The sequence below is a fragment of the Corvus moneduloides genome, chromosome 27 (genome assembly GCF_009650955.1).
Source record: "Corvus moneduloides isolate bCorMon1 chromosome 27, bCorMon1.pri, whole genome shotgun sequence".
Classification (NCBI taxonomy): domain Eukaryota; kingdom Metazoa; phylum Chordata; class Aves; order Passeriformes; family Corvidae; genus Corvus; species Corvus moneduloides.
Genome location: NC_045502.1, coordinates 1,489,268 through 1,504,825, shown reverse-complemented (window position 1 = coordinate 1,504,825; position 15,558 = coordinate 1,489,268). Strand labels below are relative to the sequence as shown.

The window sequence follows — 15,558 nt, the reverse complement described above, 5'->3', positions numbered from 1 at the left end:
GGTGAGAGCTCCATGGATTGCGGGATGACCAAGGGTGGGATCAGCAGGGTGGGATCAGCGGGGTGGGAACCCCATGGACTGCGGGATGACCAAGATCAGCACATTTTGGGATGATCAGGACTGGGATCAGCAGGGTGGGTGCCCCATGGATTCCAGGATAACCAAGAGTGGGACCAGCAGATTCTGGGATGACCAAGGCTGGAATCAGTGGGATAAGAACCCCACGGATTCCAGGATGACCGAGGCTGGGGTCAGCGGGGTGAGAACCCCACGGATTCCAGGATGACCGAGGGTGGGATCAGCGGGGTGAGGGCTCTCTGTGTTTCGGGATGACCGCGGCTGGGATCAGCAGGGTGGTGGCCCCGCAGATTTCGGGATGACCAAGGCTGGGCTCAGCAGCAGCCCAGGATGACACAGGATGTGCTGGCAGGGGTTTGGCAATCCCGGAGTCACGGGGGGCAGGGAGGGACATGGGGGGGCCCTGGTCACTCCTGCCCCCTCCATGGGGGACACGGTCAGGGGGTGACACTGAGCTGGGGCTCCCGTGGGACTCTCCCCCCTCATGTGGGTGACACAGGGTGACCCCAGCCCAAAGTTCAGCCGTGGAGGGGGTGGGGGGATCCCCTGGGGACACCCGGGTGGCAGCAGGGGGAGGGGCAGTGGCCGCACACCGGGGGGGGGGCACGGGGGTCCCGTGGGGGGCAGGGCCGTTTGTAGAGGAGGTTTGAGGATCCGGGGGGACTTGGGGTCCCAGGGGAGTCCAGGAGCACCCAGGGCAGGGGCTCCAGGGCGATTGGGGGGTCCTGGGGGATTGATGGGGTCTGTGGGTGGTGGGTCCAAGGGCTCTTGGGGGGTTCAGGGAGTTTGAAATACCGGGGGGGGGTCCGGTGGTCTCTGTGGTCTGGGGGTGCGGGGAGGTCTCTGGGGGGTCCAGGGCTGAGGGGCTGGGGAGTTCGGAGAACCCCGGGAGGGTCCCGGGGGATCCCGTGGTGGAGTGGCCGGGGGCGTCCGGATGGCCCTGAGGAGGAGTGGTCCCGGATGGTCCCGGGTGGTCCCGGGTGTTTCCTGAGGGGTCCGGACGGGGGAGTCCCGGGGTGTCCCGTGGGGACCCCGGGGAATCCCGGCGGGAGCGGTCCCGGATGGTCCCAGGGAGCTCCGGGGGGGTCCCGGGGGAAGAATCGCGGGTGGTCCCGGGGCGTTCCCGAGGGGGTCCCGAAGGGTGTTCGGGGGGGTCCCGGGTGGTCTCGGGGAGGGGATCCCGCAGGGTGTCCGGGGCGGGTGTCCGGGGGGATTCCCGAGGGGGTCCCGCAAGGTGTCCGGGGCGGGTCCCGCAGGGTGTCCGGGCGGGTCCGGCGGTGCCGCTGCCCGCGCTGTCCCCGCCCCGGCCCGGCCGGTGCCGCCCATTTCCGCCGGGCGGAGCCGCCCCTCGGCCCCGCAGCGGCCCCGCCGCCAGCGCCCGCCCGGCCCGGCCCGGCCCCGGCCCCGCTCGCTCCGGTGCAGCCCCGCCATGGCGGGCGGCCCGGCCGCGCTCGCCCTCGGTACGTGCGGGGCGCGGGGGGCTCGGCCCGGGGGGCTCCGCGCCCCCAACCCCGGGCAGACCCCGCCGAGGGGGGAAGCGCCCGCGGCGCCCCCGGACCGGGGCGGTCCCGAGGGCTCGGAGGGTTCTGGGGGTGGGGTGTGGGGGTCGGCTCCGTGAATTGCGGTAACGCGGTGAAAACCCCATAAAAATCCCATAAAAATCCCCCGCGCGGGCGCTCCCGAAGTTCGTTCCCTGTGGGAAAGGCGCCTTCGCCGCGACGCGTGAGTACGGCCGCGGTCAGACGCTTAATTAGGGCGGTTAATTAGGGCCGGGGGCTAATTAGAGCTGGTGGGGGGGTGGGTGTCGGGGGAAGGGGCAGCGGTGGGAACTGGGGGCGCTCCGGGCTGGAGTTGGGGGCGATGCTGGGACGGGACGGGACGGGACGGGACGGGACGGGACGGGACGGGAGCGGCACCGGGGATGCTCCCGGGGGAAGGATCCCGGTGCGGGTGGCTGGAGCCCGGCTGGCTTTGTCCCGCTGTCCCCGCCCGTGTCACCCGCAGCTCCGGGGGGTTCTATCCCGGTGGGAAAGCGGCGCTTTGGAGCGCTTGGATTCGGGAAAGCGGCTGGGCTTGGCCCCGCTCCAGCTCCCGGCGCTGCCGCTCTGGCTCCGGCACAGCCGCGGCGTGTCCCGGTCCCGCTCCTGCGCCGAGCGTCCCTCGGGGGGTCCTGGCGTCCCTCGGGGGGTCAGTGGCTCCGGCGGGGTGTCCCTCCTTCCTCGGCTCATCCAGAGCTCCCGTGTCCCTTTTCCTCTCTCCCTGCTCCTTCCCATTCCCGTGGCTCCGGGTCTCCCCGGCCCCGGTGGTCGCGCACCTCGGGGGGTTGAGCCGCGCCTTCCCCACCTGTCTGGGAGCCCCAATCCCTGAAGATCCGGTTGATCCCTGAGGCCGTGGAGGATCCCTGAAGCCCTGGTGGATCCCTGAACCCGGCGCTGGCTGCTCCCGGTTCCCATCCCGGATCGGATCCGGGTGGGAGAGGAGCCCTGGATAAACCCCAGCGGATCGGAGCATCCCCTTGGGATGGCGGGGAAGGAAAGGGGGGACCCCTCGAGCTCCCCGCACCTCCGGGATGGAGCCGAGCGGGAATGGGGCCGGGCGGATCCGGAGGGAAAGCTTGGAGCGGGGAACGAACCCCAGGGATAACGGGGAGCTGGGAGACGCCGTGGGGAGAGCCGGGGGCTGGGAATTAGCGGGATGGAGCTGCTGGAAGCGCGCTGGGAAGGCTCGGGAGCGCTTTGGAGAGTCGGGGGGCTCCTGCCGGCAGGGTGAGCTCAGGGGGGCTGGGCTGGCGGGGGCGATTCCCGAAAATCCCGGGGAACGGGGTGGGATGGGGCTGGAAAACCAAGCGGGGGAGGGTGGGAAGGAGGGTGGGTGGGTGCAGCCCCACTCCGGGGCTCGGAGGCACCGAGGGTGTGGAGTGTCCGAGTGTCCAGGAGGTGTCCGGAGTCCCCACGCCGGCCCTGGGGATGGAAAACTGCGGCCAAGGGCCAAGGGTCAGGGATCGGGGATGAGGGCCGGGATCAGGGCCAGGATCGAGGATCAGGAATGAGGGCCGGGATCAGGGCCAGGATCAAGGATCAGGGATGAGAGCCAGGATCAGGGATGAGGGCTGGGATAAGGGATCAGGGCCAGGATCAGGGATCAGGGATGAGGGCTGGGATCGGGGATGAGGGCCAGGGATGAGGGATGAGAGCCAGAATCGGGGATGAGGGCTGGGATCGGGGGTGAGGGCCAGGATCGGGGATCAGGGCCAGGATCAGGGATGAGAGCCAGGATCAGGGATCAGGGATGAGAGCCAGGATCAGGGATGAGGGCCGGGATCAGGGACGAGGGCTGGGATCAAGGATGAGGGCCGGGCTCTCCACCTGCCCACGGAGCAGAGCTTTGGGAAGAGGCACCGGAGCCGAGCGGGTCCCAGCCGGAGAGCGGAGCAGCTGGAATGCCGAGGGGATGGACGCCCACCCCATCCCACAGGATGGGCCCTTTCCCAAAAAACCCCGGAGTGGGGTCGTGATCGGCACCAGTGGGGCCGGAGGACAAAGCCCCGGGGCAGGAAAAATGGGAAAAGCTGGGATGAGATGGGACTCCTGATTGGATTTCGGTGGGAGGAGAATCCTCAAGGTCTGCAAGGAAACCGAGGAGGCCGTGGAGGATCCCTGAAGCCAGGATGGATCCCTGAAGCTCCAGTGGATCCCTGAGGCCGTGGAGGATCCCTGAAGCTCTGGAGGAGGATCCCTGAAGCCGTGGAAGATTTCTGAAGCTGTGGAGGATCCCTGAAGCCGGGATGGATCCCTGAAGTTCCAGTGGATCCCTGAGGCCATGGAGGATCCCTGAAGCTCTGGTGGATTCTTGAAGCCAGGGAGGATCCCTGAGGCCGTGGAGGATCCCTGAAGCTGGGATGGATCCCTGAAGTTCCAGTGGATCCCTGAGGCCATGGAGGATCCCTGAAGCCGGGATGGATCCCTGAGGCCGTGGAGGATCCCTGAAGCTGGGATGGATCCCTGAAGTTCCAGTGGATCCCTGAGGCCATGGAGGATCCCTGAAGCTCTGGTGGCTCCTTGAAGCTGGGATGGATCCCTGAAGTTCCAGTGGATCCCTGAGGCTGTGGAGGATCCCTGAAGCCAGGATGGATCCCTGAAGTTCCAGTAGATCCCTGAAGCCGGGGTGGATCCCTGAAGTTCCAGTAGATCCCTGAAGCCAGGGAGGATCCCTGAAGCTCTGGTGGATCCCTGAAGCCAGGGAGGATCCCCAAAGCCCCAGTGGATCCCCGAGGCTCCGGTGGCGCCAGGATTTGCGGGATGTGCCGCCTCAGGCTCCGTCTCCCGCCCGCCGCCTTTTCCGCGCCGTTCGATCGAATCCGTGCGGGAAATTGGGTCAAATCCAGGGAAAACGGCCCCTGGCTCCATGCCCTGGGAATGCTCCCAGCCGGGGGGGCCCCTCTGTCCCCAAAAAGGGGCGGCTCAGGGGGGTCATTCCCACCGGGACCCCCCCCCCTTTTTCCATCATTCCGCCCGCGCGGGGAATTCCTGCGCTTTCCTTACAAAACCTCAGAGCGGTTTTGGGAAGCCCGGCTCCTTCTGGGGCTCCCGCCGAGGTTTTGGGGTCAGGGTGCGGCTGACGCCGTGTGTCCATCCCCGCAGGTGTCCTGCTGGCCGCGTGCCACGCGCTGGAGAACACCACGGCTGCCGCCCGGAACGGTGAGTGAGAATTCCCGGGACATCCCGCCCCCCTCTCTGTGGGATAACGGAGCCCTGGGTGGGATCCCGGCCCTTGATCCCCGTGGGAAAACCGGGAACGGTTTCCATCCCCAAAATAAAGGGGTTTGTCCCCAAAACAAAGGGTTTCCAGCCCTCTCCCTTGGGGGATAAGGGGGCCCTGGGTGGGATCCCGGCCCTTGATCCCCATGGAAAACTGGGAGTGGTTTCCAGCCCCCAAAAAAAGGGGTTTGTCCCTAAAAGGAAGAGTTTCCAGCCCCAAAGGGAAGAGGTTTCTATCCCCACAAGGAAAAGGTTTCCAGCCCCACAAGGAGAAGGTTTCCAGCCCCAAAGGGAAGAGGTTTCCAGCCCCAAAGGGAGGAGGTTTCTATCCCCACAAGGAGAAGGTTTCCAGCCCCACAAGGAAAAGGTTTCCAGCCCCACAAGGGAAGGAAAGGCTCTGTGGTGGGTGTTGTCCGTGCACATTGTTTTGGGGGGCAGAATTCCCAAAAGTCCCGGCTCAGGGACGCTCGGAGGTGCGTTCCCAGCGGGAAGCTGCGCTCCCAGCGGGAAGTGCCGTGCCTGACTCCAGAGCATCAATCGGCTCATTCATGGCAGGGCCACAGTGGCCGGGGCAGCCCCGGGCCCTGCAGAGCCGCGGGAGCCTGGGCAGGGCCGGGGGCGGCGAGGGGAGACCTCCTCTGGGACCAGAAACCCTCTCCTTGTGGGGCCAGAAACCCTCTCCTTGTGGGGCCAGAAACCCTCTCCTTGTGGGGCCAGAAACCCTCTCCTTGTGGGGCCAGAAACCCTCTCCTTGTGGGGCCGAAAACCCTCTCCTTGTGGGGCCGAAAACCCTCTCCTTGTGGGGCCGAAAACCCTCTCCTTGTGGGGCTGGAAACCCTCTCCTTGTGGGGCTGGAAACCCTCTCCTTGTGGGGTTGGAAACCCTCTCCTTGTGGGGCTGAAAACCCTTTCCTTTTGGGGCCAGAAACCTTTTACTTGTGGGGCTGGAAACCTTTTCCTTTTGAGGCTGGAAAAGCCTCCCTTTGGAACTGGGAAACCCTTTCGTTGTGGGGCCGGAAACCCTTTCCTTTTGGGGCTGGAAACCCTTTCCTTGTGGGGCCAGAAACCCTTTCCCTTTGGAGCCAGAAACCCTTTCCCTTTGGGGCCGGAAACCCTCTCCTTGTGGGGCCGGAAACCCTCTCCTTGTGGGGCCGGAAACCCTCTCCTTGTGGGGCCGGAAACCCTTTCCTTGTGGGGCTGGAAACCCTCTCCTTTTTGGGTCGGAAACCCTCTCCTTGTGGGGCTGGAAACCCTTTCCTTGTGGGGCCAGAAACCCTTTCCCTTTGGAGCCAGAAACCCTTTCCCTTTGGGGCCAGAAACCCTCTCCTTGTGGGGCCGGAAACCCTCTCCTTGTGGGGCTGGAAACCCTCTCCTTGTGGGGCTGAAAACCCTCTCCTTGTGGGGCTGAAAACCCTCTCCTTGTGGGGCTGGAAACCCTCTCCTTGTGGGGCTGGAAACCCTCTCCTTTTGGGGCTGGAAACCCTTTCCTTTTGGGGCTGGAAACCCTTTCCTTTTGGGGCTGGAAACCCTTTCCTTGTGGGGCTGGAAACCCTTTCCTTTTGGGGCTGGAAACCCTTTCCTTTTGGGGCTGGAAACCCTTTCCTTTTGGGGCTGGAAACCCTCTCCTTGTGGGGCTGAAAACCCTCTCCCTGTGGGGCTGGAAACCTTTTCCTTTTGAGGCTGGAAAAGCCTCCCTTTGGAACTGGGAAACCCTTTCGTTGTGGGGCCGGAAACCCTTTCCTTCTGGGGCCAGAAACCCTCTCCTTGTGAGGCTGGAAAATGGGATGGTTCCACAGCATTATTTGGGATGTGGGACCGGGAGGTTTCAGAGCAAAGTCCTGGGGCATTCCCGGCACCCCGAGGGTGCTGGCAGCTCCTTTCCTGATGGCTTTGTGCCCAACCTCCCTTTTGGGGTGGAAAATCTCCCTCTTGGGGCTGAGAAATCTCCTTTTGGGGTGGAAGAAATCCCTTCTGGAGCTGGAAAAGGAGATTGGGAAGCATTAATGGGAACGGTGCTGGGAGACTTTGGAGCGAAACCCCACGGTAGCTCCTTTCCTGATGGATTTGTGCCCAACCTCCCTTTTGGGGTGGAAAATCTCCCTTTTGGGGTGGATAATCTCCCTTGTGGGGCCGGGAAATGTCCTTTTTTGGGGTGGACAATCTCCCTTGTGGGGCCGGGAAATGTCCTTTTTTGGGGTGGACAATCTCCCTTTTGGGGTGGAAAATCTCCCTTGCGGGGCCGGGAAATGTCCTTTTTTGGGGTGGACAATCTCCCTTTCGGGGTGGAAAATCTCCCTTTTGGGGCTGGGAAATGTCCTTTTTTGGGGTGGACAGTCTCCCTTTCGGGGTGGAAAAGGGGATGGCTCAACGGCATCGCTTGGGAGCAAAGCCCCGTGGCATTCCCGTCACCCCGAGGATGCTGGCAGCCCCATTCCCGATGGGATCGTGCCCATGCCGGGGGCTGCAGGGCAGGGGCCGCTCCGAGGGAACCCTACAGGGACAGGGCGGGATCTGTGGGGTGGGAGGAGGAGGAGGAGGAGGAGGAAGCTGCAATGTGGGCGACAGCTGCGAGCGGGGCTGAGCGGGAGCCAGGACACTTCGGGATCAGGATGCACCGCAGGGACAGAGGGTCCCATCCGGGGGGAGGGGGGGGGCTGGCGGATTTGAGGGGTAAAACCCTAAAAAAGGGAGTTTTGTGGGGCTATTCCAGCGGCAGGAATCTGGGATAAATCCACCCCCAGGGATGGAGCTGTCGGGGTTTCCCTGGAGAGGATTCCAGCAGTGATTCCCACCCCAAATCCCAGCTCTGAGCCCTCCAAACCTCCTCAGAGCGGGGGACACGGGAAATATCCCAAGGATCCTGCAGCATTCCCACATCTGTGGGTTTAATGGGGTCAAATCCAGGGAAAACAGCTGCTGGGAATGCTCCAGGCCAGGGGGGGGGCCCCTCTGTCCCCCCAAAAAGAGGCGGCTCAGGGGGGTCATTCCCACCGGGAGCCCCCCGTTCTCCATCATTCCACCCGCACGGGGAATTCCTGCGCTTTCCTCAAAAAAAAACCTCGGAGCGGTTTTGGGATCCCCGGCTCCTTCTGGGGCGGCCATAAATCCACGGCGCAGGAACTGGAGGTGGCTTTGAAAGGGCAGCGATCGGATGTGCCTCGCTGCCGGGATCATCCCGGAGCAGGATATTCCCTTCCCGCAGGATAATTCGAACCAGCGTGGGATGTAATGGGAAACAGGATCCCAAAAGCAGCCCCGGCCTGCTTTAGGGTTTAACTCTCTCCTCCTCCCTTTTAAGCTCTTTAGGAAATTCCTTTGGGATTATTTTCCCTGCTGGTTTGAGCAGGAGCCGCCTGGGCTCTGTCGGTGGCCGCTGGATCGTGTCCCACATGGCCATCCCAAATAATGTTGTTTGGGGATCCCAAAACCCCGGGTTTGGTGTCCTGGGGATCCCAAAACCCCGGCTTTGGTGCCCAAAACACTGGGTTTAGTGTCCCAGGGATCCCAAAAAAGCTGGGTTTAGTGCCCAAAACCCTGGGTTTGGTATCCTGGCCATCCCAGAACAGTGGGGTCGGTGTCCCAAGGATCCAAAAACCTGGGTTTAGTGGCCTGGGGATCCCAAAAAAGCTGGGTTTGGTGTCCTGGGGATCCCAAAAAAGCCGGGTTTGGTGTCCCAGGGATCCCAAAACTTGGGTTTGGTGTCCTGGGGATCCCAAAAAAGCTGGGTTTGTTGTCCCGGGGATCCCAAAACCCCGGCTTTGGTGCCCAAAACCCTGGGTTTGGTGTCCTGGGGATCCCAAAACTTGGGTTTGGTGTCCTGGGGATCCCAAAACCCTGGGTTTAGTGTCCTGGCCATCCCAGAACAGTGGGGTTGGTGTCCTGGGGATCCCAAAAAAGCCGGGTTTGGTGTCCCAGGGATCCCAAAACCCTGGGTTTGGTGTCCCGGGGATCCCAAAAAAGCTGGGTTTGTTGTCCCGGGGATCCCAAAGCCCCAGGTTTAGTGTCCTGGCCATCCCAGAACAGTGGGGTCGGTGTCCTGGGGATCCTAAAAAAGCCGGGTTTGGTGTCCTGGCGATCCCAAAACTTGGGTTTGGTGTCCTGGGGATCCTAAAAAAGCTGGGTTTGGTGTCCCGGGGATCCCCGCTGGCCCTAAAGCACAGCTGGGTTGGTGCCAGCCCAGGAGGATCCCGAAGCCGCCGTTTTTCCCTGTTTTCCTGGCAGCTCCGGTGGCGGCGGCGGTGAGGTCCCACTTCCACGAGTGCCCCGACTCGCACCGGCAGTTCTGCTTCCACGGCACCTGCCGCTTCCTGGTGCAGGAGGACAAACCCGCCTGCGTGTGAGTCCCCACGGGCACCGGGGTGCCCCTCCTGGGAGCCCAAAACACCGGGATCGGGGTCCTGGGCATCCCAAAACACCGGGTTTGGCGTCCCAAAGCACCGGGGTGCCCCTCCTGGGAGCCCAAAACACCGGGTTTGGCGTCCCAAAGCACCGGGGTGCTCCTCCTGGGCATCCCAAAGCAGCGGGGTGCTCCTCCTGGGCATCCCGAAATACTGGGGTTGGGGTCCAGGGCATCCCAAAACACCGGGTTTGGTGCCCAAAGCACCGGGCTGCTCCTCCTGGGAGCCCAAAACACCGGGGTGCTCCTCCTGGGCACCCCAAAACACCGGGTTTGGTGCCTAAAACACCGGGGTGCTCCTCCTGGGCATCCCAAAGCAGCGGGTTTGGGGTCCTGGGCAGCCCAAAGCAGCGGGGTGCTCCTCCTGGGCACCCCAAAACACTGGGTTTGGTGTCCTGGGCATCCCAAAGCAGCAGGGTCGGGGTCCTGGGCATCCCAAAGCACTGGGATGCTCCTCCTGGGCATCCCAAAGCACCGGGCTGCTCTTCCTGGGAGCCCAAAACACCAGGGTCGGGGTCCAGGGCACCCCAAAACACCAGGTTTGGTGCCCAAAACAGCGGGGTGCTCCTCCTGGGAGCCCAAAACACCGGGGGTGCTCCTCCTGGGCATCCCAAAGCAGCGGGGTCGGTGTCCTGGACATCCCAAAACACCGGGTTTGGTGTCCTGGGGATCCCAAAGCTGCAGAGTTGGGGTCCAGGGCATGCCAAAACACCGGGTTTGGTGTCCTGGGCATCCCAAAACAGCAGGGTCAGTGACCAGGGCATCCTAAAACACTGGGTTTGGTGCCCAAAACACCGGGGGGCTCATCCTGGGCATCTCAAAACACCGGGTTTGGTGCCCAAAACACCGGGTTTGGTGCCCAAAACACTGGGTTTGGTGCCCTGGGAATCCCAAAACAGCAGGGTCAGTGTTCTGAGGATTCCAAAACACCGGGTTTGGTGCCCAAAACACCGGGGTGCTCATCCTGGGCATCCCAAAACACCGGGTTTGGTGTCCCAGGAATCCCCCAAACACCAGGTTTGGCCTCGCTGCTGGTGGGTCCTGGGCTGACCCTGATGTTCATCCTGTGTGTCCCTGTCCCGGGGTGACTCCCTGTCCCTGTCCCAGGATGATTCCCTGTCCCCCAGGTGTCACTGGGGTTTGTGGGGACGCGCTGTGGGTGCCCTGTGGGTGCCCTGACCCGCTCTGTGTCCCCCAGGTGTCACTCGGGGTTCATGGGGACGCGCTGTGGGTGCCCTGACCCGCTCTGTGTCCCCCAGGTGTCACTCGGGGTTTGTGGGGACGCGCTGTGAGCACGCTGACCTGCTGGCCGTGGTGGCAGCCAACCAGAAGAAGCAGACGATCACGGCCCTGCTCGTGGTGGCCGTGGTGGCCTCGGCGCTGCTCGTCACCGTCTGCGTCCTGGTCCAGTGAGTGCCGGCCGGGAATTCCCGGGGACATCTGGGGACAAGGGACCCCCTGAGCCCAGCCCTGACCCCATCCCTGACCTGGCCCTGGCCCTGTCCCCTGTCCCTGTCCCAGACCCCAGCCCTGACCCTGATCCCGTTCCTGGCCTCAGCCCTGAACCTGTTCTCGACCCCATCCCGTCCCCGACCCCATCCATGATCCAGTCCTTGGTACCATCCCTGACCCGGTCCCTGACCCTGACCCTGGCCCCACCCTGTTCCTGTCCCCATCCCTGTCCCTGACTCCATCCTGACCCCATCCCATCCCGATCCCCGTCCCCATCCCATCCCATCCCTGTCCCCATCCCTGTCCCCATCCCATCCCCATCCCATCCCATCCCCATCCCATCCCTGTCCCATCCCATCCCTGTCCCATCCCATCCCTGTCCCCATCCCCATCCCTGTCCCCATCCCTGTCCCCATCCCTGTCCCCATCCCTGTCCCCGTCCCTGTCCCCGTCCCTGTCCCCGTCCCTGTCCCCATCCCTGTCCCCATCCCATCCCTGTCCCCATCCCTGTCCCCATCCCCGTCCCCATCCCCATCCCCATCCCCATCCCCATCCCCATCCCGTCCCCATCCCTGTCCCCATCCCCATCCCCATCCCCATCCCCATCCCATCCCCATCCCATCCCCATCCCCGTCCCGTCCCCATCCCGTCCCCATCCCTGTCCCCATCCCTGTCCCCATCCCATCCCATCCCCATCCCATCCCCATCCCTGTCCCCATCCCCATCCCATCCCATCCCCATCCCATCCCATCCCTGTCCCATCCCATCCCTGTCCCCATCCCTGTCCCATCCCATCCCTGTCCCCATCCCATCCCCATCCCGTCCCCATCCCATCCCATCCCTGTCCCCATCCCATCCCATCCCCATCCCATCCCATCCCCGTCCCGTCCCCATCCCGTCCCCATCCCTGTCCCCATCCCTGTCCCCATCCCATCCCATCCCCATCCCATCCCCATCCCTGTCCCCATCCCCATCCCATCCCATCCCCATCCCATCCCATCCCTGTCCCATCCCATCCCTGTCCCCATCCCATCCCCATCCCATCCCCATCCCCGTCCCGTCCCCATCCCGTCCCCATCCCTGTCCCCATCCCTGTCCCCATCCCATCCCATCCCCATCCCATCCCCATCCCTGTCCCCATCCCCATCCCATCCCATCCCCATCCCATCCCATCCCTGTCCCATCCCATCCCTGTCCCCATCCCTGTCCCATCCCATCCCTGTCCCCATCCCATCCCCATCCCGTCCCCATCCCATCCCATCCCTGTCCCCATCCCATCCCATCCCCATCCCATCCCATCCCCGTCCCCATCCCCGTCCCCATCCCATCCCATCCCATCCCATCCCATCCCATCCCTGTCCCCATCCCCATCCCATCCCCATCCCATCCCATCCCTGTCCCCATCCCCATCCCCATCCCATCCCATCCCCATCCCTGTCCCATCCCATCCCTGTCCCCATCCCATCCCATCCCCATCCCTGTCCCCATCCCCATCCCTGTCCCCATCCCATCCCCATCCCATCCCATCCCTGTCCCCATCCCCATCCCCATCCCATCCCATCCCTGTCCCCATCCCATCCCATCCCCATCCCATCCCATCCCTGTCCCCATCCCTGTCCCCATCCCTGTCCCCATCCCTGTCCCCATCCCATCCCATCCCATCCCATCCCCATCCCATCCCCATCCCATCCCATCCCTGTCCCCATCCCATCCCCATCCCATCCCATCCCTGTCCCCATCCCTGTCCCCATCCCATCCCTGTCCCCATCCCTGTCCCCATCCCATCCCATCCCCATCCCTGTCCCCATCCCATCCCCATCCCATCCCATCCCTGTCCCCATCCCTGTCCCCATCCCTGTCCCCATCCCATCCCTGTCCCCATCCCTGTCCCATCCCATCCCTGTCCCCACAGCTGCTGCCGCCTGCGGAGGCGCTGCCCCGGGTGGTGCCGGGAGCCCGGAGCCGGCCAGGACAAACCGGGGGGGCTGCTCAAGGGGGGAGCGTCCTGCTGCCACCCCGAGACAGGTGAGGGGACATGGGGACACCTGGGGGGAGGGGACACGTCCTGCTGCCACCCCGAGACAGGTGAGGGGACACCTGGGACACCGGGGGGTGGCACCTCCTGCTGAGCCAGGTGAGGGACAAGGGGACACCTGGGGGTGGCACCTCCTGAGCCAGGTCAGGGACACCCGGGGGTGGCACCTCCTGAGCCAGGTCAGGGACATGGGGACACCCGGGGCCAGGTCAGGGACACCCGGGGGTGGCACCTCCTGAGCCAGGTCAGGGACATGGGGACACCCGGGGCCAGGTCAGGGACACCCGGGGGGTGACACCTCCTGAGCCAGGTGAGGGACACGGGGACACCCGGGGGTGGCACCTCCTGAGCTGGGTGAGGGACACGGGGACACCCGGGGCCAGGTGAGGGACACCCGGGGGGTGACACCTCCTGAGCCAGGTGAGGGACACGGGGACACCCGGGGGTGGCACCTCCTGAGCCAGGTCAGGGACACCCGGGGGGTGGCACCTCCTGAGCCAGGTGAGGGACACGGGGACACCCGGGGGTGGCACCTCCTGAGCCAGGTCAGGGACACGGGGACACCCGGGGGTGGCACCTCCTGAGCCAGGTCAGGGACACGGGGACACCCGGGGCCAGGTCAGGGACACGGGGACACCCGGGGGTGGCACCTCCTGAGCCAGGTCAGGGACACGGGGACACCCGGGGGTGGCACCTCCTGGGCCAGGTCAGGGACACCCGGGGGGTGACACCTCCTGGGCCAGGTCAGGGACACGGGGACACCCGGGGGTGGCACCTCCTGGGCCAGGTCAGGGACACCCGGGGGGTGACACCTCCTGGGCCAGGTCAGGGACACGGGGACACCCGGGGGTGGCACCTCCTGGGCCAGGTGAGGGACACCCGGGGGTGGCACCTCCTGGGCCAGGTCAGGGACACCCGGGGGTGGCACCTGCTGCTGTCCCCTGCCCGCTGAGGCCCAGTGCCAGCACCCGGGGCTGTGACCTGTGCCATTCCCGCCCCACAGGTGTGTGACAGATCCGGGGACACCCCGAGAGCGGCCCCGCACCCCCATCCTCTGTTTCGGATCCTTTTTGGGGCCGTTTCCCCGTTTTCCCTCATTTTCCTCGGGGCGCCGCGGGAGCCGAGCCCCGAGTTTTCCCCTTGGCTTTTGGGTTGTTTTCCTGGGATTTTCGCCCTCCCAGGAATTTGGGGTTTAAACCAGAACCCCCGGCAGGATGTGGGGCTTTATTTTTCTACAGAGAAAAAAAAAACCACCAACAAAAAAACCAAAAAAAAAAAAAAAACCCCAAAAAAATTTTTAAAAAAACCAAAACAAAACCCCAAAAAAACCCCAAAACCCCAGCTCATTTTTGGGGGACAAATCCCAGCTTTTTATGAATAATTAATGATCATAAATCCTAGGAAACCTCCTCGGGCCAGAGCTCCAACCTCCAGCCCGGCCTTAATTCTCCCCGTAGTCCTTTAACCAACCCGGAGCTTTTCCCTCTGTTTTGGGGCTGTTTTTTGGGGTTTGTTGTTGGTTTTTTTTTTTTTTAAAGTCATGGTTACTCTCATGTCTTCTGTATATGTTGCACTGAAAGTTAATATTTAATGTTTTAATTTATTTTGCGTGGTTTAAATTAATTTTGATTCCTATAAATATGTTCTTGTCATCGCCTGGTCTCGAGGCTTTGTTTGTTTTTATCCCCTGTCCTAAAAAACCTGGATTTGAGGTGTTGAAGGGATATAAAAGGCAAATGTTTTTCAGGAAATTTGTGGTTTGGGGTTTTTTTGGGGGGGATATTTGGGAAGGAGATGCTGGATCCCACAGGTGGGAGTCGGGGGAATATCCCCAGGGATGGCCAAGCCCCATTTTTCCATGATTTCATCCCAGATTTTGAAGCCCCAGTGCTCCAATAATGGGTTCAGCCCCATTTTCCCATATTTTCATCCCAAATTTTCCATCCCTGATGCCCCAATGATGGACTCAGCCCCATTTTCTCTTGATTTCATCCCAAATTTTGAAGTCCTGATGCCACAATGATGGACTCAGCCGCAATTCCCCATGACTTCATCCCAAATTTTCAATCCCTGATAACCCAGTTTTGGGATCAGCCCCAATTTCCCATGATTTCATCCCAAATTTTCAATCCCTGATAACCCAGTTTTGGAATCAGCCCCAATTTCCCGTAACTTCATCCCAAATTTTCAATCCCTGATGCCCCAGTGACGAACTCAGCCCCATTTCCCCACATTTTCATCCCAAATTTTGAAGCCCCAATGCCCCAGTTTGGGGTTTAGCAGGTTTGGGGCAATTCCCGGCAGAATTCGGGGCGGCTTTGGAGCACTTTTAGGGCGATTCCCGGCACTTTTAGGGCGATTCCCGGCAGTTTTGGGGCGGTTTTCGGGTGATTTCCAGCAGGTTTGGGGCACTTTTGGGGCAGTTCCCGGTGGGGTCGGGGCGCTTTTGGGTTTTCCAGCAGTTTTGGGACGATTCCCGGCAGTTTTGGGGCGGTTCGGGGCGCTTTTGGGTTTCTCAGAGGGTTCGGGGCAGTTCTCGCAGATTTTGGGGCGGTTCCCGGCGGTTTTGGGACGATTCCCCCCAGGTTTGGGGCGGTCCCCGGCGCTTTTGGGTTTCCCAGCGGTTTGGGGGCGGTTCCCCTCAGGTTTGGGGCGGGTTTAGGGCGGGTTTAGGGCGGTTCGGGGCGGGTTTACGGCGGCTTTAGGGCGGGTTTTAGGGCGGTTCCAGGCGGGTTTTAGGGCGGTTCCCGTGAGCTTTGGGGAGGGTTTTAGGGCGGCTTTAGGGCGGGTTTAGGGCGGTTCGGGGCGGGTTTTAGGGCGGTTTGGGGCGGTTTTAGGGCG

At 62.9% G+C, this 15,558-nt stretch overlaps 2 protein-coding genes across 2 annotated transcripts; both read left to right on the top strand.

The window, feature by feature from the left end:
• The first annotated feature begins 1,474 nt into the window (after positions 1-1,474).
• TGFA (transforming growth factor alpha) lies at positions 1,475-14,378 on the top strand. The gene is made up of 6 exons (XM_032092169.1): positions 1,475-1,538; positions 4,719-4,775; positions 9,056-9,170; positions 10,490-10,639; positions 12,595-12,707; positions 13,721-14,378. The coding sequence occupies exons 1-6, from the start codon at positions 1,508-1,510 to the stop codon at positions 13,726-13,728; spliced, it is 474 nt and encodes a 157-aa protein (XP_031948060.1). The 5' UTR covers positions 1,475-1,507; the 3' UTR covers positions 13,729-14,378.
• LOC116435668 lies at positions 4,970-6,240 on the top strand. Its single transcript, XM_032092167.1, has 2 exons — positions 4,970-5,708; positions 5,801-6,240. The coding sequence occupies exons 1-2, from the start codon at positions 4,982-4,984 to the stop codon at positions 6,217-6,219; spliced, it is 1,146 nt and encodes a 381-aa protein (XP_031948058.1). The 5' UTR covers positions 4,970-4,981; the 3' UTR covers positions 6,220-6,240.
• Positions 14,379-15,558: the final 1,180 nt, after the last annotated feature.